This window comes from Batrachochytrium dendrobatidis (genome assembly GCF_000203795.2).
Source record: "Batrachochytrium dendrobatidis JAM81 unplaced genomic scaffold BATDEscaffold_7, whole genome shotgun sequence".
In the NCBI taxonomy this organism is placed as follows: domain Eukaryota; kingdom Fungi; phylum Chytridiomycota; class Chytridiomycetes; order Rhizophydiales; genus Batrachochytrium; species Batrachochytrium dendrobatidis.
Window position 1 is genome coordinate 1,248,817 of NW_006281105.1, and position 26,029 is coordinate 1,274,845.

General features: G+C 40.4%; 9 protein-coding genes across 9 annotated transcripts; 3 read left to right on the forward strand and 6 right to left on the reverse strand.

Moving 5' to 3' along the window:
- Positions 1 to 78: 78 nt before the first annotated feature.
- BATDEDRAFT_25649 (uncharacterized protein) lies at positions 79 to 5,693 on the reverse strand (the record flags this gene model as incomplete). The annotated part of the gene is made up of 13 exons (XM_006679434.1): positions 79 to 166; positions 234 to 294; positions 375 to 439; positions 502 to 749; positions 867 to 1,094; positions 1,169 to 1,302; positions 1,386 to 1,965; positions 2,052 to 2,376; positions 2,483 to 2,667; positions 2,756 to 2,991; positions 3,068 to 3,321; positions 3,384 to 5,421; positions 5,591 to 5,693. 13 exons carry the CDS (start codon positions 5,691 to 5,693, stop codon positions 79 to 81), a joined length of 4,545 nt encoding a protein of 1,514 aa, XP_006679497.1.
- Positions 5,694 to 5,996: 303 nt separating this feature from the next.
- Positions 5,997 to 9,295, reverse strand: BATDEDRAFT_35344 (uncharacterized protein). Its single transcript, XM_006679525.1, has 11 exons — positions 8,356 to 9,295; positions 8,135 to 8,183; positions 7,779 to 8,009; positions 7,351 to 7,668; positions 7,127 to 7,259; positions 6,935 to 7,022; positions 6,798 to 6,846; positions 6,431 to 6,716; positions 6,295 to 6,364; positions 6,168 to 6,206; positions 5,997 to 6,099 (listed from the first exon to the last, which is right to left on the reverse strand). The coding sequence occupies exons 1-11, from the start codon at positions 8,605 to 8,607 to the stop codon at positions 6,046 to 6,048; spliced, it is 1,569 nt and encodes a 522-aa protein (XP_006679588.1). The 5' UTR covers positions 8,608 to 9,295; the 3' UTR covers positions 5,997 to 6,045.
- A 20-nt stretch (positions 9,296 to 9,315) lies between these two features.
- On the forward strand, positions 9,316 to 10,751 carry BATDEDRAFT_89472 (uncharacterized protein; the record flags this gene model as incomplete). Its single annotated transcript, XM_006679629.1, has 6 exons — positions 9,316 to 9,319; positions 9,562 to 9,630; positions 9,702 to 9,797; positions 10,036 to 10,110; positions 10,211 to 10,323; positions 10,410 to 10,751. The coding sequence occupies 6 exons, from the start codon at positions 9,316 to 9,318 to the stop codon at positions 10,749 to 10,751; spliced, it is 699 nt and encodes a 232-aa protein (XP_006679692.1).
- A 188-nt stretch (positions 10,752 to 10,939) lies between these two features.
- On the forward strand, positions 10,940 to 11,898 carry BATDEDRAFT_89473 (uncharacterized protein; the record flags this gene model as incomplete). Its single annotated transcript, XM_006679630.1, has 4 exons — positions 10,940 to 11,066; positions 11,139 to 11,303; positions 11,389 to 11,505; positions 11,570 to 11,898. The coding sequence occupies 4 exons, from the start codon at positions 10,940 to 10,942 to the stop codon at positions 11,896 to 11,898; spliced, it is 738 nt and encodes a 245-aa protein (XP_006679693.1).
- Positions 11,899 to 16,028: 4,130 nt separating this feature from the next.
- Positions 16,029 to 16,710, reverse strand: BATDEDRAFT_37091 (uncharacterized protein). The gene has a single exon (XM_006679552.1). It carries the CDS (start codon positions 16,698 to 16,700, stop codon positions 16,119 to 16,121), a length of 582 nt encoding a protein of 193 aa, XP_006679615.1. The 5' UTR covers positions 16,701 to 16,710; the 3' UTR covers positions 16,029 to 16,118.
- A 2,829-nt stretch (positions 16,711 to 19,539) lies between these two features.
- On the reverse strand, positions 19,540 to 22,237 carry BATDEDRAFT_16944 (F1F0 ATP synthase subunit alpha). The gene is made up of 5 exons (XM_006679326.1): positions 22,176 to 22,237; positions 21,465 to 21,531; positions 21,136 to 21,305; positions 20,604 to 21,009; positions 19,540 to 20,536 (listed from the first exon to the last, which is right to left on the reverse strand). The coding sequence occupies exons 1-5, from the start codon at positions 22,224 to 22,226 to the stop codon at positions 19,593 to 19,595; spliced, it is 1,638 nt and encodes a 545-aa protein (XP_006679389.1). The 5' UTR covers positions 22,227 to 22,237; the 3' UTR covers positions 19,540 to 19,592.
- A 662-nt stretch (positions 22,238 to 22,899) lies between these two features.
- Positions 22,900 to 23,367, reverse strand: BATDEDRAFT_25655 (uncharacterized protein; the record flags this gene model as incomplete). The annotated part of the gene is made up of 1 exon (XM_006679435.1): positions 22,900 to 23,367. The coding sequence occupies one exon, from the start codon at positions 23,365 to 23,367 to the stop codon at positions 22,900 to 22,902; it is 468 nt and encodes a 155-aa protein (XP_006679498.1).
- A 534-nt stretch (positions 23,368 to 23,901) lies between these two features.
- Positions 23,902 to 24,888, forward strand: BATDEDRAFT_25656 (uncharacterized protein; the record flags this gene model as incomplete). Its single annotated transcript, XM_006679436.1, has 4 exons — positions 23,902 to 24,029; positions 24,154 to 24,257; positions 24,387 to 24,492; positions 24,561 to 24,888. 4 exons carry the CDS (start codon positions 23,902 to 23,904, stop codon positions 24,886 to 24,888), a joined length of 666 nt encoding a protein of 221 aa, XP_006679499.1.
- A 120-nt stretch (positions 24,889 to 25,008) lies between these two features.
- BATDEDRAFT_25657 (ESCRT-III subunit protein VPS24) lies at positions 25,009 to 26,027 on the reverse strand (the record flags this gene model as incomplete). The annotated part of the gene is made up of 5 exons (XM_006679437.1): positions 25,009 to 25,092; positions 25,187 to 25,224; positions 25,329 to 25,437; positions 25,552 to 25,673; positions 25,751 to 26,027. 5 exons carry the CDS (start codon positions 26,025 to 26,027, stop codon positions 25,009 to 25,011), a joined length of 630 nt encoding a protein of 209 aa, XP_006679500.1.
- Between the last annotated feature and the right edge of the window lie 2 nt (positions 26,028 to 26,029).

Genomic DNA, 26,029 nt, shown 5'->3' on the forward strand with positions numbered 1-26,029 from the left:
ATTATAAATTGTATCCGAAGCAAAAACGAGTGGTGTTTCTCTATTCCTATAAGCTTGCTTTGATCAGGTCCTAAATATTTACCGATTTTGCATGGCTTTACTAGCAAGTCTAGCAAGATCTTTAAAGTTGTAATACGGGTGCGAATTCCAGTGCTTGTTGGATAACCTAACCGTAAATATATAGTTAACTTCTAGTTTTAATTCTACGATCATAAAGTATCAGTAAAGAATACCATATTTTTGCTGGATACTTTGGACTAGAGAGACCATGAAAGATACGCGCAACAGCTCGACCTATATATAATGCATCAAAAAATAGAGATCAGCCAAAGCTTTATTAAATGCTCAAGTCAGTGCTGATTATTTTGCCTCACCTGATGTAACCTCGCTTAAATGTGCCTTGACAAACGATTTGATGGAAATCTCCACATTTATTTTTCTATAATGGATCAGTTTAGTCAAATCTAGTTGAAATCAGTCAAATCTACACAATTGACTTACGCTAATTTCTGTTTTTCAATAAGTTCTGGGTCTCTAAAGCCCCATTTATCTCCTTCCAATTGATCTTTGCCTATCTCTGGCAACTGGAAGTAGAGCATGATGCTATTCATCAATGTTTGCTGAGCAATTGGTAAACTTTCAGCTAATGTATTAGCTGCTGATTCGGATTCGTTGGTTATGCTATTAGACGGTAAAGACGTGTCCATATCCAGTGGATCCCTTATGGCAGCATATAGTGTCTCGTATAGCTGTAACCCCCATAGAAACCAAAAAATGGCATTAGTATCTCAAAAAATCAGAAATTGAAGATCAACATTTTGCTTGTAAATTAATGTCAAACAGTGGTTGGCATATCATACGCTTACATAATCCAATTTCCACGCACTTGCAGATTCAATTGCTGACATTTTTTTAAATAAACTATCGCATAAACCATCGAGAAAAGCCTGTTTCTCATTAGCATCTGTCCAAGCTCTATTAACTAGAATATTGAATGCTTTGTCGCCACTGTTAAATTTAAGTTCCTTGGATGCCTGATATTTCCACAATTCTGTGGCAACTGTTGACGGTTCAACACCTGCAGACTCGGCAACCTTAAAAACTATAAATTAGACTTGAAAAATCATCGATTTCAAGTATTAATGGAAAACAAATCGATATTGGCTACCTTGAGGGTATCAAATTCTAAACCGTATTTAATTGTGGAACCATGCACTCTTGCCCACCGAATCACATCAGAAGATTCGGCAAGTGTTTCCAACTTTGCTTTGCTGCAAAACAAGGTATATGTGGAACTCAAAGCTAGTCGATTTCAAAAATATTTACAAGGTGTTGGAAATGCGTTCAAATATCAAAACACAGGTAATATGAAAGTAATCACTTACTAGGAAACACCTTGATGGGTGGGTTATCAGTGTCGCTCAACTCAATGTAGCTTAGCATTGTGGAAATGACACTTTCGCGTATATCTAGTTGGGATTCCAGATTCTGAATAGGCAGAATCAGACGAATAGAGTCATTAGCTTTAACATTTGCAGAACCAGCTCTATTGTCACGACATCCAGCACCGGGTTTTCCCGACTTGACGGGTGGAAACAGGACTTTCAACAAACGCCATATTCCTGCCTCATCTACGCCGTCTGAAAACACAAAACTACGATGTTTGACATAATCCTCCTGTACTAAAAACAAATTACAATAGGCTGGCTCTCCATTGCGGCCCGATCGTCCAATCTCCTGCATATAGTCCTCGATGCTTCTGGGCATAGAGTAATGAATCACACTCCTGACATTTTGCTTGTTGATGCCTAGACCAAATGCAACGGTTGCTACAATAATGCGAAGTCGACCATGCTGAAAGCGAGATTGAACGTATTCACGTTGCTCAGGTGTTTTTCCAGCATGATAGGCATCAGCATCAAAGTCTCGTACACGGAGATACTGTGCAACTCGATCTGCTTGTGCCTAAAATATAGCATTGCCATTTCAATACATGTGAGTAGTGCAAGTTTGTGAGGAATTAAACAAATAAATCAATAGCACTGTCACACTGTCACAGACCAAAAATCTGGTATCAAGTGACTTGCCTGAAACATGGTATAAACAATAATTGATTCAAGATTGCGATATGGAAGAGTGCGCAGCATATCAACCAAAGTGGCATCACGACTATCATCAGCCGATACAGGAGTTACAGACACATTTAAATTGTTTCGAATAATGGAAGGAGACACAATACAGCCATTTTCTTGGTCAATATTTAGCATGCCACATATGGATCGTCGTGTTGGAAGCGTGGCTGTAGCTGACAATGCGACAAAGCACTCAACACCGAGCGTTTTCTTTAGAATATTGTGCAGATGCAAATATGAAGGCCTTGTAATAACATTAGAATACAATTAGCAACTTGATTTACATTACAACACAATGTATATACATAGTTTAATGAAATGGATATATGCACACATGCGACACGGCTTACCTAAAGTTGTGAGACCACTCAGAAAGGCAATGCGCTTCATCAATATATGCAATTTGAATAGGCATGATTTTCCCTGTTTGGATAAGCTCAACAAATGATGCGCTTTGCAGTCTTTCTGGAGCAACAAAAATAATATCTAATTCATTGAATTCAAGCTTTTTATAAATTTCTCGAGTGACTGATGCCTATTATACAGAGATTCAAACAATCAAAAGTACAAAGTTGGTATATTGGTCAATCCAAAACTAGAAACCTCAAATCACTAAGTCTTACTGATTGGTGACCGCTTGAAAGACAAGCAGCACGGATTCCAGCTGGCAGGCAACGCATCTGATCTCGCATCAATGAAATAGTTGGGGAAACAATGAGGATAAGAGACGGCTGAGCTTGAGGAATATGGCGAATAATGAATGCTGGGAGCTGGTAGCATAGTGATTTGCCGCCACCAGTAGGTAAAACTACCAACGTGCTTTTTCCTGATAGAATTCGAGCTATTGCTTCGTATTGACCTGGATGATAATGCTTGCAAGTAAGTACACAAAATATCAAGATATTTAAGCTAAATAATGCTACCAAAAAACCCACCCTCTCGAAAACTATCGAGACCACACAATCGTTGAAGTGCAAGGTTCAGATCGACATAGACCAAATTGCCACCATTTTTGTGGTAAACAGGAACACATGATGGTGTAGCAGTAGCTGATGTGTAAATAAAATCTATGGGTATATTAACTGGTGCTTCATCTACAATTGCATCGGTCATTTTAGATTTTTTATCAAGTTCTTCAATCTCGCCAAATGTATTGATCTCGCGACTTCGATCGGGGTCGTTGATTACTCTACAAAACACATTAGTCATTAAAAACCACAAGCTTTTGAACTGGCTAAAATGCATTTTTACCTCTTGCTGCCAGTTCTATGTCCAAACTTTCTACCAGAACTACCATTGACAGGCTTTTTGCCAAGTTTTAAAGCACGATAGTTTGAATTGACTACTCCTGTGCCAGTTTTTCTTGTTTTTTCTTGAGATGGCATAGACTCAGTAGCCGACTTGGATTTTGTTATTCGACTCTTTTTTGCCCTTGGCACAAGTGCAGAATCTACCTCATTATCCACTGCTCTTGATTTTCCTTTTGTACTTTCAATGTCGACACTCTCAATGTTCATAGTTTCTAGCCGAGGTTCTTTTTTAAGAGTAGGTATGCAACGGCTGGATTCCGTGTCGAAATTGGTGGCGAGACTCTCATTTTGGATCGACAAAAAATTATCATGCTTGACTACCATCACATTTGATGGCGTCAATGCTGTTTTGAATGTGTCGAAAGTAATTCCCATTCCGGTAAAAGTGTCGTGACAATCTGAAATTGCCTGATTTGATACTGTGAGTTCACTCATGGTGGACGGGCCAGGTATAGTAGTAACTATCTGATCTACATCACGAATGACATCTGCAAGCGCCTGCTGTTCTTTCAAACTAAGAAACTCGCGGTAATTGCTTGTAAGAAGCAATGTTTTGGATGTTTGTCTTTTCAGTGATCTGGCATTGATAAATTTGTTTGGGCAAGTAACTACACAATTTGATCCAAAGTCAACACTGCTATCGCTGTCATCATTTTCGTCATGAGAAAAATATGGTTTTGAACATGAAAGTGCCGGTTGCTCCTTTGGATAAATGGGAATGGATGATGTAGAATGAACTGATACAAATCCCTTTGTAGGCTTTGGTAAAGAACTTTGTAAATGCCATCTAGATGATCGAGTGCCATTAGAAAACATGCTTTGAATCTTGTACTTGTCATTTTTAGCTATATCCGTGCTACTATTTAAAACTTGATTCCTGTCTGGTAGACTCGGCAAGTCTTTCTTGTCTTCAATATGTTCTCCAGCTTGGTGGTTGGTGTTTTGATGATCTTTATTCAGGAATGTGCCAAATGGGGTGTTGATATCATCAATGCTTGTCGGTAGGGATGGATCTGACGTAGGAGCGGTAAAAACTGTATTTGGTAATACAGTTTTTGAAACTTGGCTGTTGATATCGAAATTAGCAAGTGAAGTGTTTTTGAAGAATGCAGGCATCTTTTTCAAAATGGACTCGGATTGTGTGCGTCGAGGCAGCCGCTTTGAAGTAGTGGATGCGCTAGTATGCAACATTGATTTACTCACACTGGTTAAACCCTTTTTAGGTGACTTGACAGCACTCAAGCGATCCAAAAACAAATTAGATCCTCCACTAGAAATACTCTTTTTTGAAGATTTCTCAAGCTTCTCTTCAAAACCTGTAACAAACAAAGATTCCATCAATGATGTTTGACCAGTTCGATTAGTCTTTGCAGGGGATGGGCCGATCCACTCTTCGTCCATATCATCTTTTACAAACGTGGCTCCCAACCCATTAGACTTTGTTGAGGAGAGGAGAAATGGAGATTTGCTATGGTTGTGCCTGCTAGCACTTAATGGGCTCTTGAACAAAGGGCTAGTATTTGATGCTGATTTGGAATTGGAATTGGATCTAGGTTTTGTAGGTGTTTTGAATACGGAATCTTTTTGGATCCCATCGATAGATACGTTAATATTAGACGCTAGTCCAAACGTGGATTCTGCTGGACCAGAATGTATAATTGTATCTTTTGGTTTTTGATTTTCTGAATACATCCGTTCATATGCAATCCTATCCACTTTGCTTCCAAATGGAGACTTGATAAAATGAATCGGAGACTTGGCGCAATGCTTAGAGGAGTGGTCCAACGATGTAGTTGGAACGACAGGCTTGATTTGAGAATTTGAGCTGGAAGTGCATCTCGAGTTGATTGAATCCAATTCAGAGATTGAACGAAGTGGACGTAGCTGCTTGAAATGGTTAGTAGATGTGTCTGATATTTGAGCATTATTTGATCCATTGACTCGGTTTTTCAGTTCCTGATATCGTCGATATGTCGCAGCTAAAGATTGAATATCGGACATTTGATAATTAGCCATTGAAACTCATCACACGAATGCAGTGGATAGACTTGGCAATATAGGATTCAAATAATATACTGATAAGACAACAAATGAATGCTTATTGAATATAAACCAGCTGAAGCTTGATATAGAAACGATTTTGCTCACCAACTCGAGGCCGTTTATCAATATCTGCGGGGAGTGGTTTTCGGCCATACTTTCTACAGAAATATTGTTCCCAATCAGCAAGCTGATTTCTATATTCCTCCATTAGTACAAACCAGAAAGTCGAATAAAGTGTTTTTAGAGGATAAAACACAACCGACTGAGTTGATGTTTAACTTTGAATTGGATTTATTTTTGTCGTATTCACGCAAACGAACCGCTTTATCTTGCAGCAACTATTTTGGGTTGAAATCAACGAGTTCAACAAACGTTGTCCAGCAAATTGTCATTCCATGAGAATGGCTGTTTATCATACATTCTTATTCAGTGTTTTATAAAGTGAACATGACTGTCACTCATCAAATGGCAGCACATCACCGCAAGCTATTACTGTATCAATTCATCAATTGTTACTTGAATTCGTCTGAATAGTTTATTTTAAATGATCTGACAAAACCTCATTTATGTGGTGCTGTGATCGCTTTAAGAATCTTTTGAATGGAAACATCATTCTATAACAACGAGTTATCCAATGGTCAGTTTACTAAGCTAAAATGGGTTGAATCATGATTTTACTCACCTGAATAATGGTTGCCTTGACTGTAGCTATTTTCTCATACTAAACATATATAATACATGGAGTTTAACCGCCATTAACTTTTTGATAGACTCTGGCTTGTAAACTCTTAGATTTCAAACACGCTTACCTGCAGTTCAATACTTTCTTCGATTGTCTTGAGCTGTAGCTCCAACGGTTTTAAAGAATCCAATGTAGATCTACAAAACACCACAAATTTAGATTGAATTCCCCAATAATACCTTTTCAAGTCACGTTAAACTTACTTTGCTTCAGCCTCGTATATTACTTTAAACGACTGACTCTGTAATCTCCATTCATCAAATTCCTTATTCATGCTATCCACATCCTCTTGCATATAATCCATTGTCTTGCCTAGCGGATTAGTACTTTGACAAAGAAGCTGTATGGATTCACGAAGCTGTCCAATATCTTTGATGGCTTTGCTCTTGGGGTCTTTTGGCGTCGCTGCTGTATCGCGTTTGATTGTAGTGTCTTCTAGCTCACCTTCAAGATTCTTTTTGGTTTGAAGAATACGCTGAACAAGACCACCTGATGAAGTTTATGTGATTAAATTTGTGGTAAATGTCTTGATCTGAATGTAGAAATGGGGTTTAAAGAGTGTCATGTTACCATGTTTTTCGTCGGCAGAAAGTGTCAGGCCGCTTCCAATTGCAGGCTTCTATTATTCCAACCACATTCATAGTCAATGAGTCAATTGAAAATATATCCGCATCATAAACGTCATCAATCAAAATAGTGCTTTTTACAGGTTGAAGCGATTCCATCGCCTTGACAACAAAGTCGTCATCGTCATCATCCTTTTGTTTTCCATCGGTAATAATTGCAGGCGAATCACTAATTTAATTACATAACAGTCTCCATCCAAGTTAGAATAGTGTATCAGCTGCAAAATTGTAGCCACTTGGTAATCAAATCTTTTGATAAAATGACCGTCTTACATTAGAGTTTTTTCAATTGCAACTTGTGGTGGTCGTTGTTTGGGTGGAGCTGGACGGGCACTAATGGGTCGCTCGCGGCGCCTAATAGTTGCTTGAGGAAACCGGTGATCAGGATTGGAATCATTGGCTAGTTCTTTTGCATTGAATCAAACCATTTCACTGCATTCAGCATCCAATATAAAAAATAAAATAGTTGATTCAAATAAAAAATCATAAACTCTTACCTTCAGTGGATGAATCTACAGGCACGGTTTTTGAAAAAGATTCCGAGTTTTCCAATACTTGAGGTTGCTCGCGATCTGCAGGCTTGGCTGGAGATAATACCGGTGGAGGTTTACTATTCGCAGGCTCTTGTAGTTTATCTGTTGAAGATATGTGCTGTATGGCAGGGGATGTCTCCTTTTGTATATGGCTACTTTGTCCGGGTTTGGAAGATTGGGCAGCTGGAGCCTGATGACCCGTTTCATTATGGCCTTTTAAACCTATAGTCTCGCTATGGGCTGCAGGGGCTGCGTGTACTTTAACAGGAATATCTTTTTGCACTTCACTAATCAAAATTGTAAATGTGTTAGGACAATAAACTCACATTTGTACAATTACTGATCCACCTATGTTGTAACCTGCCTATTTTGCAATTTTTTAGCCTGATCACCTTCAGATACAGACTTGGACACTGTTGGTGGTGTATCTGTTTTGGTAGGTGCTGGTACACTTTTTTTTCCTTGATGTTCGCCCGCTAATACTCGTGCAATCGCATTCTTGGTATCTACTTTTTTGATCAACACCTTGCCGATCAATTGCAAAAATGCATTGGTTTCTTCAGGTTCAAGCCCAGCCACAATTTTTAGTGGGTTGGCTCTAATTTCCAACCCAGTTGCAATTCCTGTTTAAATTCCAAGTAGCAAAAGCCGTATGTTGTAAAGGGATTGGATTAGCAGAATTTTCAACCTAGTGTGTTTTGACGTGACGAAATAAAGTGATGCGATATCCAACCGAAACGATACGTACCAATGCAGTCAATCATCTTTGTCAAATACTGCACTTTAGCTTCTTTATCCTATGTATAAATTTAAAGCTATTCAGCGATATCCAGGTTCAAGACCACTACAACAGTTGTTTATTGCAGTACGCGACCTGCAGATATACACTGTGTTGAACAAACTCAACAGCCTCCGCTCAAACCCTATCCTGGCAACACACTTATATTTAAAAGATGATATCCCACCTACCTTGATATTTTCCGAGTTCATTTCTGCCTCTGAATAAAGTCCTGGGACAAACGCACAGAGACGTATCAGCTCGCTAAAAATGTCGTGCAAGTATCTAAACGGCGGCTTGGCAAGAAGCTTTTGTGTTAGTGGAGGCTTCTTGATAACTCGTGCAAGAATATCTATGGTTTTCTTTGTCAGTTCTTCAAGGACTGGAGAGAGTCTGGGCGGTGCACCTGGCTGTTGCTGTGGAAGGGGTGTCGCATCTGTCATTTGGAAATTATTGGTGTTGGCTAAATGCAAGGCAAGTGTCGTAAATCTATGCAATATGCATCTGTACTCGAGAGTAAAATGGTCATTTAAACCCAAGATCGTGCTTTGGGTTATAACGATATCATCATTGCAATGGTTTTAGGACAATATACTCTGAATACATTGTTGAAGATTCCATTCGCATGTCGACTCATGGCAAACCAATCCATAATTTTAGTCGTATTCACGTATAATGAAACTTGTATTCATCTTGCATTGACTGCCTATTTTACTTTGGAATAGACAATGGTTAAATATTCGTTGTTTTTACTAAACATTGACTTGCATAGACATTCTCGATCCTTGTTTCAAACAACGACCATCATATGATGCACACAAACTATAGTTTTGAACTGGAACCATCTTTTTCTCATTTGGCACAACCATACATTGTACGATCACAAAGTTTGATCTACTCTAGATATTTGATTATTCTGATGTTGCCAAACTCCACTTTGTTGTATTGTAGCGTCTTACAGATACGTTCGCGCTCTAGTTCAGCAGGACAGATTGTACGTTTTGTGAATGCAACTATTGTTTCCATGTCAATCATCCAATACTTGTAATATTTGGTAGGGAGAGTTGGAGATTGAACAAGTGTCAAGAATGTGGGATTGACTGCAACTGTTGCGAGCATTCATTCAGTTTCTATACAAAACAAGCATAAAAATGGGTAAACTTTATGAATGAGTTTGGAACACATAATGCTGTCTAGTAAGCTTGGCACTCATCATTTCAAGAGAATGACAGTTGCGTATTGACATTTTATTTTGCGTAAAGTCTGCAAATCCCGTTCGGACTTTTAAATACTATTCAGACCAGTATCCAAAACCATATATAGTCATTTATGGCAAGCACATGCATGGATTTATAGGGGCTTGTTGGTATTTTGCTTACAGCAGGTTACTGATACAGTCTATATTATTGTAAAACAGACATCGCTGGAAAATATTGCACCAGAGGTGATTAAGCGTATTGCTAGAGGTGAGTAGCCATTTGTCAAGCTCGTGGACTATAATGACTAGTGCAATAACATAGCTGTCTAATTACTGTAGAGGTGGCAGATATAAAAGCCAATCCACCTGAAGGCATCTTGATTATCGAGGATGAATCCAATATACTGGATATTCAGGCATGGATACAAGGACCTGGTACAACTTGCTGACTTTAAGTGGATTATCTACATCAGACATGTACCATCTATTCTAACCAGACCTGTTTGAATTTAAAATTGCAATTTTCTATTGGCATGTCTATTGTCAAATAAGTGGGTGAGTTTTATTGGTTTATGCCATGTTTGATGGATTGACTCTTGGATGTGTAAATATCATGGATATCTTACAATTCTGACCTGATCCGGTTTACAATTTGAAATTGCATTTAATCCAGGAACCCCATTCAAAACAGGCTGTTTTCGAGTAAAGTTAATGCTGAACAGCTCTTTTCCACAATCTCCACCTAAAGGTAGTTTTAATTAAACGGATTGAGATTCAGATTCATCTGTTGACATGTCTCTAAATACTACATTGTTATGTAACTACTTGATCATTTTGAATATTGGTAGGTGTATTTCTTACTCAAATTTTCCATCCAAATGTATCTGAATCTGGCGAGATTTGTGTCAGCACATTGAAAAAGGATTGGAAAAGCGAATTTGGTATCAAGCATATACTTTTGGTAAACTGCATTGCTGTCGATGATCTTTACTAAGCTATACCAAACGCAATCAGCATTTAATCGTGTTATTTTAAAACTGCATTCAGACCATCAAGTGCTTACTTATAGTTCCAAATCCCGAATCAGCATTGAATGAGGAAGCAGGTCGTCTGATTCTAGAAGACTATGAAGAGTTTAGCAAGCATGCGATATTGATTACCAAGATTTATGGACAAAACCCAGATATTGTGTTTACAAACAGCGAAGGGAGCAATACCGCATCTGATGATAAGAAATCAGCAACAAAGACGATCAAAGCCATAGAAAAAGAGGACGGTAATCAACTAGGCAAATCGAGCGTGCAGAAACGTAGTGCTGAAAGTGCTTTGGATGGTTCAAAAACGACCAAAGTTACTTTAGATAAGCGACGTACGCTCAGACGGTTGTAAACCATTTACAATAGGGAATATGGTATGACTGGATGGGAGTTGAGTGGTTTAGAACAGGGCTGTAGACTGAATCTTTAAAGCATTACGTTTGTATTTGACGATGATGAGATTATGGCGTAAATAGGAATGCAGTGTATGAACACGTCAATCAAGACTCTTTAACAGTAAATATATTATTTTTGATCACGATGACTGACGAAGCTGTTGAAACAAGTGACACTCCAGTTTGGGTGACACTAGAAGATGTTCTTTTTGCAAGTGTATTGGTTGCCATGCGCAATGCAATTCAGCATTCGCATCCTCCTGAATCGGAAGGTAATTCTGACATAGATCCTGATTTGGATAATATATTACAATCTCAGTTGTGTGTGCACTGTGTTTATGCAGAGAGTACGATCAATGCAGTGAGACAGATTGCAGCATCATCACTTCCAGCCGAGTTTCGACAGAGTTTACGTGGACTCAGTGTCGCCAATCATGTCTCACACCAGTCCTGTCAAATGGACAGTAGTTATAATTCAATGGAGCAGCAGCTTCTTGAAGCCAGACTAGGTTGTGTCAGCATTGAATTGTGGATAGGGTTGAATGGAATGAGTTTTGACTGTTTCTATCTTACTACTGGACATCTTGGTATCAGAAATTAAGCTTTTGAGAGCACATCCCAAAAACGACAAAACATATGGCACAAGTAGGAGAGGAAAATATCCACCAAGTCGCAGATTAAACATGGCACATACAGCACGCACTGTAAAAGGTTTGTAGTACTTGTTGATAAGCAGCATCAACACTCATTCTCATATGTTTGAACCTCGTCACAGTTGCAAAGACATTTGGACTGTGCAAGTCAGATTTGTTGCATGTTCATTTTATCGACATCTGTCTCAAGTTTGGAGCATCTATTACGACTTGTCAAGAATTGAGCTGCAATCGATACGCTGTGCAACTAACCACTGCAGTTGTACGAGTTGTTCCACAGATTATTCTGTGTTTCCATAGCCATATGACATGGACACTTTTGAAACATGATGTAGTGACTGTTGAACAACACAGAGAGTGGCATCATACCACCGACTATATGTGTTATATGATGCTAGAGCAGATCAAGATTGTATCATGTGAGTTGAAACCAGCAGTTGAATTGATTTGAATTGATTTATTCATGACATGTAATGGATCAAGGTTTGTTAGAATCACAACTTTTTACAGCTATACAGCTGCAGCAGATAGGAGATGTGCTGGTAGATGCCATGAGATCTATTGTGGTAGTGCTTTTGCAGTATTATGCCATTCAGGAGCGACACTATATGCACTATGCATCAAATCTTGATTGCCAGTCAAACACCATTCAACTTGAGCAACGACTTCAACAATGCCTGTTGATTCTGTGTGGAATAGATGGCCGTCTTGGATCAGAATGTTTTCATTGGATCGTGTCAGTTTCCTATAAAATACTGAGTAAACCCAGTCATACGACAGAGCAAGACAATCAAGGGATTAATGAGATACCAGCAGGATTATTTGAAGTGTTGTGGTGGTTGTCGCAGCATCTTGATATGTGGATCACAGTAAAGAACGCACAAGGAATATGCCCAGAAGACGCGATGGAGAAGCTTATTCGACTGCTAGGAGGACGAAATGGAGCAGAGATGGCGCAACAGCATCATGTGTATGTAGGGATGCTGTTGTTGTATCAAAGACTTGTGATGTGGAACGCATCAGCAACGCAATAGTTGAATACAGCAGCAAGTCAGAGTGCAGTTGGAATCGATTCGCATCAAATCCAAATAAAATCGGAAGCTTTAGATTGTCAACCAACAATCTATTGTTATCCAGCTTGCATATACACATACAGGCTGTTGCTATAGATAGTTGATTATCAGAGCAACACCATGACTACTCCACAGGTCTCTCTCGATACAAACGACCCACCCAAACTGGACTCGACTCCTGTTACTGATGCTGATGCCAGCATGGCCGACACTTGCATTGCTGTTCAAAAACCACAGCAGGTGTCGACCTCACCGGAATCCGATGTTCTGATTGCTGCTGCTGCTGCTGCTCTCACTCAGACCTCTCTTGCGGCCAGCAATGCTGGCAAACTCTCGCGAACTCAAAGCCGCAATAGGAGCAACACAATGGCTCAAAGACCTGCAGTGAATAATCCAACGAATGGTCTCAGTGGAGGTGCTTCGTCAGCTGCTACTACGAATTCTACTACGAATCCTACTACTGTCATCCCACACCCTGGCAACACCGTTGTATCAGTTTCATCATCTACCATCACGGCAATTCCATCCATATCTCCTGGTGCTGCCAATATGACCATGTTGGCTGCACAGAATATGACATCTAATGCTCAATCTCCTATTCCTCGATCAAGTAGTTTGGTTGTTCCTAGATCAGGAAACTCTGGTTCAGGCGGGACTCTCGTAGCAGGGTTTGCATCGGCCTACTCAAATCCCAGTAGTAGCACATCTTCCCGATCCCTTACCCTTGACTCTTCTACTGCTCGGCCCGTTGGTCTCGATACTGACCTGCCCCATTCAAACAGTTTCAGAGTGCCTGTGGGTCCTCATAGACCTTCTTCACGTAATGGAAGCAGTGCTGAGACATTCACCACTGGTGGTGAATCTGTAGACATTAGCAAAGTGCCCGGTCTAAGTGGATCTCATTCGTTTGCTCATTTCAGAAAGACTGATATCCATCCAAAGAGGGAGCGTAGTATTCTCTTTGCTTTACATCTTAAACATAGCAATCAGGTCAGTCTAGGCGTTGGCTCATCTGGTCAGGACGTGATGCTAGAGACCCTGGAGACTCAGAAAGGTGGGTGTCAGATTTGGAAATCATCAGTGTCAAGTTTATTGCTGTAGATGCGCTGGTTGGCATGCTTTGATAGACTAACAGCAATTTTTGTGAAATTCTTGTCATTCCATTATTTCCATTGGTTTAACTAGACAAGAAGGAAAAACTGAGCAAACGATCTGCTGCTCTTAGTAAACTCAATGCACTGTTACGCTCCAAAAAGAAGAAGAAGACTCGAGGAGGTTGTATTTTCAATTAAATCTTACTATTGGGATTCTTGCAATATTAACAATTATTGTACAACTCATTTCAACAGGTACAATGCACAATCTAACCCTAGCTATCCATGACCGTCGCATTACATACGCCAACTCACTGATTGCTGAGCTGTCACTTAATTCTCTTAGAAAGAAACGACCGCACGAAGCCAACAAGATTTTTCTATACGCCATGGCCAACAGACTCGAGTCCGTGTGTCTAGCTTTTTTGGAAAAGGGATTTCCTTGTAACATAAATGCTCCCATATTTGGTCCTGCTAATCCCGACTTATCCAAATTCAATTTTCCCACATACTTTATTCTTGCTGTGGCCCTAGGACTGGATAATATGGCTAGATACATGCTCAAGCAAAAAGGAAACGTAAATGCATCGTGGTATCGCATTACACCTCTCGTTATTGCATGTTGCAAAGGAAACATGTCCGTCGTGCAATGGTTAGTAGAAAGTGGTGCCAACATCAATGTATCATTGCCACTTTCATACTACTTTCTCTTGCGCGGTCTACATGCTCATGATACCCACAGTTCAACTGGTGTACGCGATCCGCCTGTTTCTCGTGGCAGCATATCTGCTATTTGTGGAGAACCCATCAACATGAGTGACTTTGGTTCTTCCTTTAAGCAGTTTGGCGATCATGCCCCTGTTCGATTTTCCCCCGAATATATCGAGGGCAAGTCTCTTTTATTGATCGAAATCGCTGCTGTGTGTGGAAACAAGGATGTGGTCAAATATCTATTGCCAAGGTGTGTTTCGAGATCATTTGATCATTTGTGGATATTGGAAATGGCTTTAGCTTGCCCTGGGTTGAAACGCTGTATTTGGCTGGTATAGACTAACTTGATGCATTTATCATGATAGAACGGATATTCGCCTTTTAGCAGCAAGCAGTTTCTCACTACTAGTACAAAACGATGTTGAAACCACACTATATCTTATCAAATGTGGTGTTAATCTGAACCAGCGTGATGCTTCTGGATCAACTGCACTACATCTAGCTGCTCGCGCAGGAAAACTCGATCAAGTAGTGGCTTTGGTTCTTTCAAAAGTTGATGTAAATCTCGTTGGACAAAACGACTGGTGAGCTTTTTTCAAGACTTTTGTAGATTGCATATATACAATTTACTCGTGTTATGCCGCGATCAAGTATAGATGTGTTTGCATACAAATCAACTCAAATCTTGTCATTTTAGGACGGCCTTGCATGAGGCAGTCGGATTCTGTCGAAAAGATGTTGTACAATATTTGCTAAAAAAAGGTGCAGATATTAATGCAAAGACGTCTTCAGGCGAGACACCGGCAGATATTGCTCAACGACTTGGATTTTCTGCAGACGAACTTGGGATTTATTTTGGTATGCAAATTTGGGCTTTTGATTGGCAAATACACATTGCGGAAACCTTGTCTCATGAGCTGATGTTTTATTTTACGTTGACTTGTATATTCAGAACGGCAAATTGATGATGCATTTCTTAAACGCAAGGAAGATTCCATATCGAGCATGTCCAAACTCATTCAGGTAAACAACGACATGCGACCGCTTGGCGTGTTCCCACTGCCATCAAGCAATAGCTTATTGGGAAATTCTGGCAGCAACATGACTAGTTTGGGTGGATCCAGCGGTGGTCGTGAATCTCGCAAATCTTCCAAAAGTGGAGCTGCGCTAGGCTCGGGTGAGTCGGTCAAGCGCAAAGGCAGCGACAAATTTCCTTCCTTGCCGTCCTTTCTCACGCGAAGTAATAATGCCTCGGCAAGTGGTGCTAGCACTAGCACAGGAAGTGGGGTTACACTTGGCACGAGTATCATTCTTTCTCTCCCTCCAACTTCCAATGACAATGGATCCACATCTTCTAGTGGTGGATCAGATCATAGCTCTTTTGTTTCCGGAAGTGTGACATTGGATGGATCGACTGATCCTTCAGACCTTACTTCCTCACCCAAGTTTGGCAAGCCTGGTAAACGGAAGTTGTTTGGATCGGCGAAAAAGGGATAATTGATGAATACAATTCATCCTTTACTGTCTTTATTTGATTACTTGGCACTTTTTCACTCTTATCTACTTTTTTTTCTGCAAGGATGGAGATAAAACTAAAAACAGATTATTTTCAAATCGTATTAACGTAAACTATAATTGGGGTGTTGATACAATCGATATCAAACATTCAGTCCAGACCCATTCAGTATAGATATAAAACAAATGCATGACCAAATATAATGTTTAATGGGTCAAATTGAGGGTAAAATCAAAGATACTAAACTATGCAAAAGGGTAGCCTCATTTTGGCTATTCTATCCAAACGGGACATACTTGAAAGCAGTCCAAAGCTTTTGAACCGAACTGCTCATATCGTCTAGACATTCTGCAATACAATGCATACTGTCCACCACACCCACAGCTACTTCAGCAACTGTATTGATCCATTCCACTGCGCGTTCGGATTGGGTTTCAATCTTTTCGTTGTTGTGATGTTGAAAGGCATGAGATCGATGATGAAGAACATGGTTGCGATCAAAGTAGCAAAAGGAATGATCACGACGCAAGTCATTCGCGATGACTGCGTTCGACGTGTTTGATCTGATAGGCGGTAGGTCATTGTAGTGTGCATCACAAGATTCTAAACAGCCTTCGTGTGTGTCCATCCACTTGTCCTCATAATAACTAAACGCCGTGTCAAGACACTTTTGACCAAACGCTGCTTCCTCTGATGTTGTGGGTACAGTAGGTGCTTCAATAAAAGCAGTTTGAAATCGTCGTGGAGATGTAGGCTCTAGTGTTGCATTCAACAAGGGAATCAAAACTTGAGCATCCACATCTGATGTAGATGGAAGGAAAATGGTATTGGCATCGAGTTTCAATAAAGCTGGGGTCATGACGGTGGAAAGTGTTGGTTGCTGAGGATATGCTGACAAGCATTTACGTCTTTGCATGCGCTCAAGGTATTTTTGACGACTACGACCTGATGGAGTAGAACATGCACTTGCTGGAGACTGAGCAAGTGAGTTGGGTAATATGCCGGTCGGAGTCGTCGGTTGAGTAGGTATAATTCGTGCATTGTTAATCAGCAACATTTCTGGTAAACTGTCGATTGGCGGCTCAGTTGTAGTCGATCGGTAATGACGTTGAGCATGGGGAGGAAGACGAGATTGCAGATTACTACGGTTTCTTTCGCCTTGATTGAATGTGCACAAACTCTCATCATCTGTATAGTCCGAGTCGTCTGAATCATTCCAGTAATTGGCCAAAGGAGGATTCCATGGCGATTCCAAATCCGAGTCCAGTAAAGATTTCGAGATTGATGGATTGTAATTGATTTCCTTTGATAGACTCGAGCCCTCTATAGCACATGAATCTTGGTTTAAAGGCGAGTCTGAACCACATTGGGTCTGCTGCCCAACTTCATCATCATCTTCTGTGTCAGCGTCTATGTTTGGATCAATGCTTCGTCGTTGCTGAACAGTCCAATTAAACGAAACTTTTGATTCATCATCTCTTCTCAGATTGCCTGGAAAATCAAATTTAATTTTCAAATCGTCCGTCACATGCTCACCCAAAGTCAATACAGTGCACTCTTGTGATGAATCCAGGCTTGCTCGTCGAATAATTGGCCGAGATCGGAATGGAATATATCGATGGGTAAATGAAGAGCGTTGCATATTGGTTTGATCCAATCTCTGGCATCTACAACGTGGATGGCCGAGTGATGTTTCAGCATTACAACTGGGACAAGTGACTGGTTTGGAAGCATCGCAATTGGGTTGGGCCGGAGTGAATGCAGTTTTGTGTTTGTGTGCTTTGGGAGCAGAAGAAATGGGTTGTAAAAGCGGAACAATCAGCAGATCCATGATGATCCGTTTCTTTTTTGGACTCAAATCTGGATGTGCTTTAAGCCAAGCTAGCATCTGCATCCATTCAGGGCCGATTGCAAGAGGTTGTTGCTTTAAGCAAGATTTTAATGGCCGCATGCAAGACTTTGCTTTCGTGGTTTCATTGGGGCAGGAAGAGTGTAGATGGGGAGAGGCGTAAGACGATAGCGAGTTTTGTACAGAAAATGCAGTGGAGATGGTTGATTGAGAAGATGTGCATGAAGAGATAGAAAGTCGCGATGCAAATGAAGATGTAGCAGAAGATGAAGATGCAATGGATTCTCTACGTGTATAAATGGATGACGACGAAAGCGAAGCAAAGGTGGAAGATGGAGACGATGACGCAAGCTTCAAATACGATGGGGGTGGAGAGAAAAAGTTGCCAAAATGGTCGAGGGTATCATTTGCATTAGAAGTAAATTCGGAAGATTCAGCAAATCCTAAAGCAGGAACATGCTCTGTTTTGCAAGTAGTGGGAACTGGAGGATCGGCAACCACATACACTGTGCCAATGACATAAGTGACATCCAAGCCCTTGTCCCATTTGATTTCTTGGGGAGAGAGCTCGACAAGAGCATTTTGGGTCTGCCACCATTTGCGCCAGAGTAGGTTTTCCACACGCATGCGAGAAGAAGAAGGCGGCAACTCGGCACATCCATTTAGTAAAAACTTGTGCGAGTTGATCAAATCAATTGGACGGACAAAAGGAGTGTGTCGAGTGAGGTCTATTCCAACTGCCCATGTTCCCAATGGCAGTAATGGACCTCTCCATTCGTCATGCGATTCCTGACTGGGATTGACTTGTTTCTGTTCAGTCTCGTCAGTTGTCGATGCTTGCGACCAAAAGTCTTTTGATGCGTTGCTTGGATTATTTTTTATGTTGGTATCCCTTGCATTGCCGTTCCAAGATTCAGATCTGATGGTATACGTATCAGAAAAAGCAGCAGTACAATAGAGAGCTTCAGCATCAGCCAGTTTTTTTTGATTGAAGGCTGGAAGTGTCAGCAGTTGGCCCTGAGTTACATCAAATGCAGCAGATGACATAGATCGAGGAATAAGCTTTAGTTGGCTTGTTTGTAGTGATGCGCTGGGTCCAGCAGTGTTGTCATAAGTGGAGAAATGGTGTGATTGCATACAGGCAATTCCTGTTTCGAGCGACATCCTGCCTGATTGAAGCCAAAAGGCAGATTTAAGCAAGCTGTCCTACACAAAAGGAAATCAGTCTTGGCTGTGAATATCATAAATCTATAATAGACAGATTCTATTTCTGACAACAGCCCAATACTGTTCTGACAAACTAGTCACTACACCTATTGGTGTGCTTGACAATCACTCTAAACACCCACTTGACCTGACACCCAGAACAAGATATGCTATATAATCTACTGACAAGTACGGCTTATTGAATAAAATATGCTGATACTCCAGTTTTGACAGGAGATTAAAGCAATAACGAATTAAAGGGAGATCTTGGCCAGAACCACTCTAGTTATACTCCGCCTGTCGCAGATGCAGACAACCCATACATGTTCTTTCACACCATCAAACGGTTATTACTAAACAAGAGTAAAATACCTTTTGAAATAACAGCGGTGCAATACAGTAACTCTTGCTGTTGCTAGTAAACTTGTATTTGTGATGGGAAAGTATTTCAATTTCTCAATGGACTCGACACTCAACGCGTAGTTATCATCGAGGGAGTGAGGGGTGGCTATTGGGCACATCAGTCTTGTTCAAAGCAAAGCTGTGCACATCTTATTGCTGATCGGATTATTCTAAACGAACACTCAAGCTATAGAATACCGTTGCTTCAACTGCATTGGTTTAAACCATTACAAATAAAATTGACAGAAGCAAAAAAACAAGTTTTAATTTGTGGCTGGATTGGTTTCATAATAATCACTGGAAAGTCTTGGCAAAGTCTCCAAGAACTTGCTTGATCTTCTTGTCAGTCTCGGGTGTGATCTGGTTCTCCTTCTTAATGGCTTCAAAAATCTCGGGTGCGACACTCTGCACATGAGGAATCAATGCTGCCTCAAATGCAGTCACCTTGTTCACTGGAATCTTATCAAGGAAACCATTGACACCAGAATAGATGACAATAACCATATGTTCAACAGAGAGTGGAGAATACTGGTTTTGCTTGAGAAGCTCAGTAAGACGTGCGCCACGGTTGAGCAAAAATTGGGTCGAGGCATCCAAATCAGAACCAAATTGAGCAAAGGCTGCAACCTCACGATACTGCGCAAGGAAAAGCTTAAGAGAACCTGCAACCTGTTTCATGGCCTTGACTTGAGCTGCAGATCCGACACGAGACACGGAAAGACCAACATTAATTGCAGGGCGAATACCCTTGAAGAAAAGTTCGGCTTCAAGGAAAATCTGACCATCGGTAATGGAAATAACGTTGGTAGGAATGTAAGCAGATACATCACCACCCTGGGTTTCAATAACGGGAAGGGCAGTCATGGAACCACCACCAAAAGTCTTGTTCATCTTAGCAGCACGCTCGAGAAGACGGGAGTGAAGGTAGAAGACATCACCAGGATAAGCCTCACGACCTGGAGGACGACGGAGCAAAAGTGACATTTGACGATATGCAACAGCCTGCTTAGACAAATCATCATAGATGATGAGAGAATGCATACCGTTGTCACGGAAATGTTCACCCATGGCAGCACCAGAGTAAGGAGCAAGGAATTGCAAGGGTGCAGCATCAGAAGCAGTGGCAGCAACAACAATCGAGTACTGAAGAGCATCGTTCTCTTCAAGAGTCTGTACAAACTGAGCAACAGTGGAACGCTTCTGGCCAACAGCCACGTACACACAGTATAACCTTTTGGCTATTGATCATAAAAATCCAAGAAATTAGCTAAATTGAGGAGATCAGCCAATCAAAACAAAACTCACACTTGTCCTCGGACGAGTTCCATCGCTTCTGATTGAGAATGGTATCAAGAGCAACGGCAGTCTTTCCTGTCTGACGATCACCAATAATCAGCTCACGCTGACCACGACCAATGGGCACCATGGAGTCAATGCACTTGATACCAGTCTGCATGGGCTCGTTGACAGATTGACGTGGGATAATACCAGGGGCTTTGACTTGAACACGCTGACGCTTGACGTCTTGGAGAGGACCCTTTCCGTCAATGGGATTACCAAGAGCATCCACCACACGACCAAGAAGACCCATGCCAACGGGAACATCGACAATGGAACCAGTACGCTTAACAATGTCACCTTCCTTGATCAAACGATCGTTACCAAACACGACGATACCAACATTGTCGGCCTCCAAGTTAAGTGCCTGACCCTATATATTTAAACAAGATTCATGTAGAACAAGTAGACATGTGGTTCAAGAGTTAGAAAATAGATATTCAACAACAATAATACCCAAAATTTAAAACCATTCATGGATCAAGAGTAAAATACAAACCTTGACGCCAGAAGAAAACTCCACCATCTCTTCGGCTTGGACGTTCTTGAGACCGTAAACACGGGCAATACCATCACCAATGGAAAGAACACGGCCAGTCTCATGAATATCAATAGAGGCGCTGGCACCAAGGATACGCTCTTCAAGAATAGAAGTAACTTCTGAAGTTCCTATTATAGAAGAATAGTAGTAGCAAAAAAAAGAAATACAAAGTAAGAGACTGGATCACCAATGGGATAGTGTAAACCAAGATCATTGGTTGTATAAAGCACAGTAAACAGGATGTGTATCAGTTATAAAGAGCAATGAAATCAAGACCATTGTTATACCTGGTTTGGCAGCACGAGCAAAGGCCGAGACGGTGAGAGGGCGAGCAGCAAGGGCAGCCACACGAGTCTGAAGTTGAATCAATAGGACAATATAGAACAAGACAGCAATAGTGTGAGTGGATAGACAAAGCATTGAAACATCAATCAGCTACAGACTGCAAAAAACCGCAGATCGCTCAACCTCACTGCAAAGATCACCATGCAATACCAGCCGAAATGGACTGGTATCAACCCTACAGAGCATTCAAATGGACTAATGGCATAGTATAATCCATTGTAATAGCCATGTCTGACTACCACTGCAGTACCAACAAGACACTGTCTCACCCTCAAATTTTCAATTGAAGATCCCCTTCAAGAGCAGAAAACGAAACCTGCAAAGACCCGCAGTCACAACTAAAAGGGATGAATGGGCAGTCCACACACTGAATGATGAATGATGTACAAGCCATCAAGTACTGCAATAGCAGTATGACATGCAATTAACTCATACTCTCATTCTACCAGCCAACCATCAACCATCACCAGCAAAACAAATTCCTATTTCTTTGGTTTCGTCTTTTTTTGCAGATTGGTCTTTTGCAGCTACAATGCCGCTGATGGTCGATGCACTTCTCTCCCCATTCACTCTAAAGAGTAGATTGGAAGGCTGGATAAAACACCTCATTCTATACACAACAACAAGGAACCAGTTTTCCAGCAATGGCTTACCGAAAGCGACGAGCGCAAGATAGGCGCGAAACGGGCTGCAGTCCTAAGCATGATCAATCAACTAGTTGTAGAGAAAGGGTGAAAACAGGAAAATAATTGGATTGGATTATCTTGGATTTCCGTCTTTTCTTGTCATGCATCGCTACACTAGTCTTGTACAATCGATATGGCTCTTGATCAATCATTGACAACAAGACTGATATGCTGTTGATCTGTTATAAAATATATCACCTCTAAAAGAGATCAGTGGGATTTTTGGACTGATCTATATCGAATGCCATTCTAGTCACATTTATCATAAAGATCTGCTCTAAACTCATCATGATCCACATTAAAAGCTCTGTTTGGATAGAGATACTAATGTATTAAAATATGATTATTCATATCAAATATACTTTAATTTGTGAGTATTTAAAATTGTATAGATTCGTCATTTATCAAACTTGACAAGCCATGTTGAATTGCATTTGTGATTCAAATTATGACACCAAATATCTCAGTCATATCCACGTAAAATGAAACACTTGTATTTATTTCATATTGACTGCTTTAATAGAAATGATAATCACCAAAAAAACAGTAAACTAAAAAGTTCAAACCTAGTGTTATCTAGTAAATCTGACATGAATCATTTCATGATACTGGCTGTTTATTATTCACTTTAAAATCCTTATTTAGTGTTTCATTTACGTGAATACAGCTGTGATAGGAATCAAACCTATGTTCAACGAGAATCAACCACATCCATTTCGCAAACACGCAACAATGTGTAACTACTCGTCATACGTACATACTTGCTAATTCCACTTCGCTTCCGATGTTTCCGTTCAATCGCTTTACCAACTGTATGTTCAATGGCAGTAGCTTGAATAGTATAGTATCGAGGATCAAGGTACGGATTTCCTTGCATAATGTAATCAGGACTACCCATTTCACGCACTCGATCAAGAGTAATGACATCTCCGATTTGAAGATCATTCATACGGGGAACAATAATTACATCGTTTTTTGCAACATGATAGGGTCGATTTTTGATTTCTACTATAGCATAGAATTTTGTTTGGTTGTGCATAAGTGTGAGGGCTTCTTTGGTGTTTGTGCTAAAGTCAGTCGATGCATTCTTTGCGGATACAGACATTGGTGCTGCTTCCGAGTGTTGGAATGCAGATCCTGAAAATTGTGCTGATAACATGGCAGATCTGCAAACAAAGTCTAGCATTTAAATAATTATCAAGTCAGTATTCTTTTGAAGCAAGTCTCCGTGTTGGTAAATAGTTGCATTCTCCTATTTACGTAGATATAAAACTATTTAAAATCACCTGTTGTTCTAGTAATTGCTGGAGTGGATCGTTTTACTAAACATCCTAGTAAACCTAGTAATGATAACAAGAGATCAGCAAAGAATCAATTACCCAACAGAAAATGAGATGGGCAAGCTGGCTTCTCAATCAGCAATAACCCTGTTTCAAGTACTGAATAGAATACAAGGTTATTGACCAAAAAACTCAATGAAAGCACCAACCTGCTCGCTGGCACTGATCTATATTGCGTAGTGATTGTCGAATGGCATGCATGTTGGATATTCAATAATCAATCTAGTAAGAGTAGAAATCAAAAAACTTTCCAACTTGAATTTTGGGGCCCAGTCGCTATCGCTTGATAGCCTCTAAACTTAATCGAGTCTAGGTTAAATGTCAAACTATCCAATCCACTCACCAACAATACCATGACATCTGCTGCTCGTCCAACCTTTTTACCAGCTGTAGGAGGTCACTCTCTAAGAGACACTGGAGCTGCACCAACTCATATTGTCAGAGCAAAGGAACAGACTGCACACACCAAACTCAAGGACCGGTAGGCAATGAAATAGTTTTGATACAATCATTTGTTTGCAAGTGAATGTGAATGATGTGAACCACTACAGCTATGCTGATGACTGACTGTGTTTTTTAAATCTTATTACTGTCTATATGCAAAGATCGGATCAGTTTCATGACAAGTCTGCCATTGATTTCAAGAGAAAACTAGAAAGCAGCGAAAATGAAAATACTGCAAAGAACAGAAGCGGATTGTTAGGACCAGGTATACCAGTGTTTAGTAACCATTACAAAAAACAATGCATATATTTCTGATATGCATACAGTATTTATATTCATCTGGATCTAATCAAACTGCGCAACACTTGCAACATGTAAATATTGTGGTCTATAGGGAGAAATGAAGATCCAGGCGAAGCAGCAGCGAGGAGAAAACTATTGGAGCAGCAAAACATTGATGCAGATGACTCGGACGATTCTGAAGATTCCAATCAGTCAAGGTATATATAAAATATGTTTACATGATCCATCTACCAGTTTATCTAAGCATTATGTTGAACGAATATAGTGATGATTCTGACGAAGACGACACTGCAGAGCTTATGCGAGAACTAGCAAAAATAAAGCGAGAGAGAGCGGAAGAAGCAGAACGACAAGAGCGGGAAAAGGATGAAAACGAAGCTCGAATGATGGAAGACCGAGCAAAGACTGGAAACCCCCTCATGGCATCTGCTACAATGGGATCATCTAGTTTTACAGTTAAGCGTAGATGGGACGATGATGTGATTTTCAAGAATCAAGGAAAAAGTATAAACGATGGCAATAAGAAGCAGTTTATCAACGACATGCTACGGTCTGATTTTCACCGCAAGTTTATGAATAAATATGTGAGATGACGAGATTTCAAGGTCTGGTCATATTAGAATATAATTTCCAGAGTGTTCATTGATCAAAGTTTAAATCTCGATCACCATACATTTCGACTAGTAATATAAGTTGGCTGACTTGCTAAAGCATCACGCTCCCTTGAGAGCAGATAAACGAGATTCCATGTCGCTTTCCACTTCTGCCGTTTGTTTCTGCTTGAGTTTGGCTTTTGGCTGCAATACATTATTCAAATCAAGACAAAATAAGCTCAAGTGAATAATTGCAAACCTTTTGACCTGAACAATTCTGGAATACAAAAAAACATACCAGATCCTCTCCAACAGCCCCGGCTTGACCCAATAGTCCTAGTTTCATAAAATAGATTTCAAGAGTAGTTTAGAATGATTGTTGATTGAGATGAGTATGACTCTGAACCAGAATAAAACGGAATACTCCCAAAACTCCATACCACTAGTGATCTCAGTAATAACTTTGTCGACTTCTTCATCAGCTTCCTCTTCGATGCCTTCATCGTCCATTTCAAGTGTATCGCTGACCATCTCCTCAATAATTCCTGCCTAGAATCACAAAATAATAGATGTAATAAACCTGTTAAATCCAGTCACTCATATAAACTCGATCCATCATTCTAAAGCAATGTATAAAATTGAGCCAACATGGTGTGAATGCACCTTCATCATTTCCATGGACATTTCCTGCATGGAAGCTGAGATCTGAGGCAGTTTAACCAGAGAGTTGACAATCTTCATCACCTCTCCACTCTTTTGCAGCGCACCAGTCACCTTGACTAAAGCTAAATCCAAAAGAGTCTACAAGATTAGATGAACATCATCACACTCCAATCCACGAATGCATTAGAAAAACACTCACCAAGTTGCTGCTGCATGCTCATAATCAAGGAATTCAGCTGTGCTTTGGAAGTATGCATCCTATCTTTGGCCTTCCGACTTCTTACTATTTCCTTTGCAAGAGTTTTACATGAGACTGCATCGTTTCGCTTTGCTGCGTCCTTGAGGAGCCGTTTGGCCTTGACTTCTTCTGTTTCAATGCCTCGAAGAGATTTGTCCAAGTCTCGTTGCTGAGCTCGAATAGATTGCCGCCACTTTTTAACCAGGTCTTCAGGTGTGAGTCGTTTCCCTAGAAACATGT

Coding starts and splice junctions, on each gene's coding strand:
- BATDEDRAFT_37091 (XM_006679552.1), bottom strand. CDS start 16,700: ATGACCCCAGCTTTATTGAAACTCGATGCCAATACCATTTTCCTTCCA.
- BATDEDRAFT_16944 (XM_006679326.1), bottom strand. CDS start 22,226: ATGCTTAGGACTGCAGCCCGTTTCGCGCCTATCTTGCGCTCGTCGCTT. Junction 21,532..22,175: donor TCTTGCGCTCGTCGCTTTCG/GTAAGCCATTGC, acceptor ATTCAACTTCAG/ACTCGTGTGGCTGCCCTTGC. Junction 21,306..21,464: donor TGCTCGTGCTGCCAAACCAG/GTATAACAATGG, acceptor CTTCTATAATAG/GAACTTCAGAAGTTACTTCT.
- BATDEDRAFT_35344 (XM_006679525.1), bottom strand. CDS start 8,607: ATGACAGATGCGACACCCCTTCCACAGCAACAGCCAGGTGCACCGCCC. Junction 8,184..8,355: donor TGAACTCGGAAAATATCAAG/GTAGGTGGGATA, acceptor ATTTATACATAG/GATAAAGAAGCTAAAGTGCA. Junction 7,260..7,350: donor TGTAGATTCATCCACTGAAG/GTAAGAGTTTAT, acceptor TCAATGCAAAAG/AACTAGCCAATGATTCCAAT.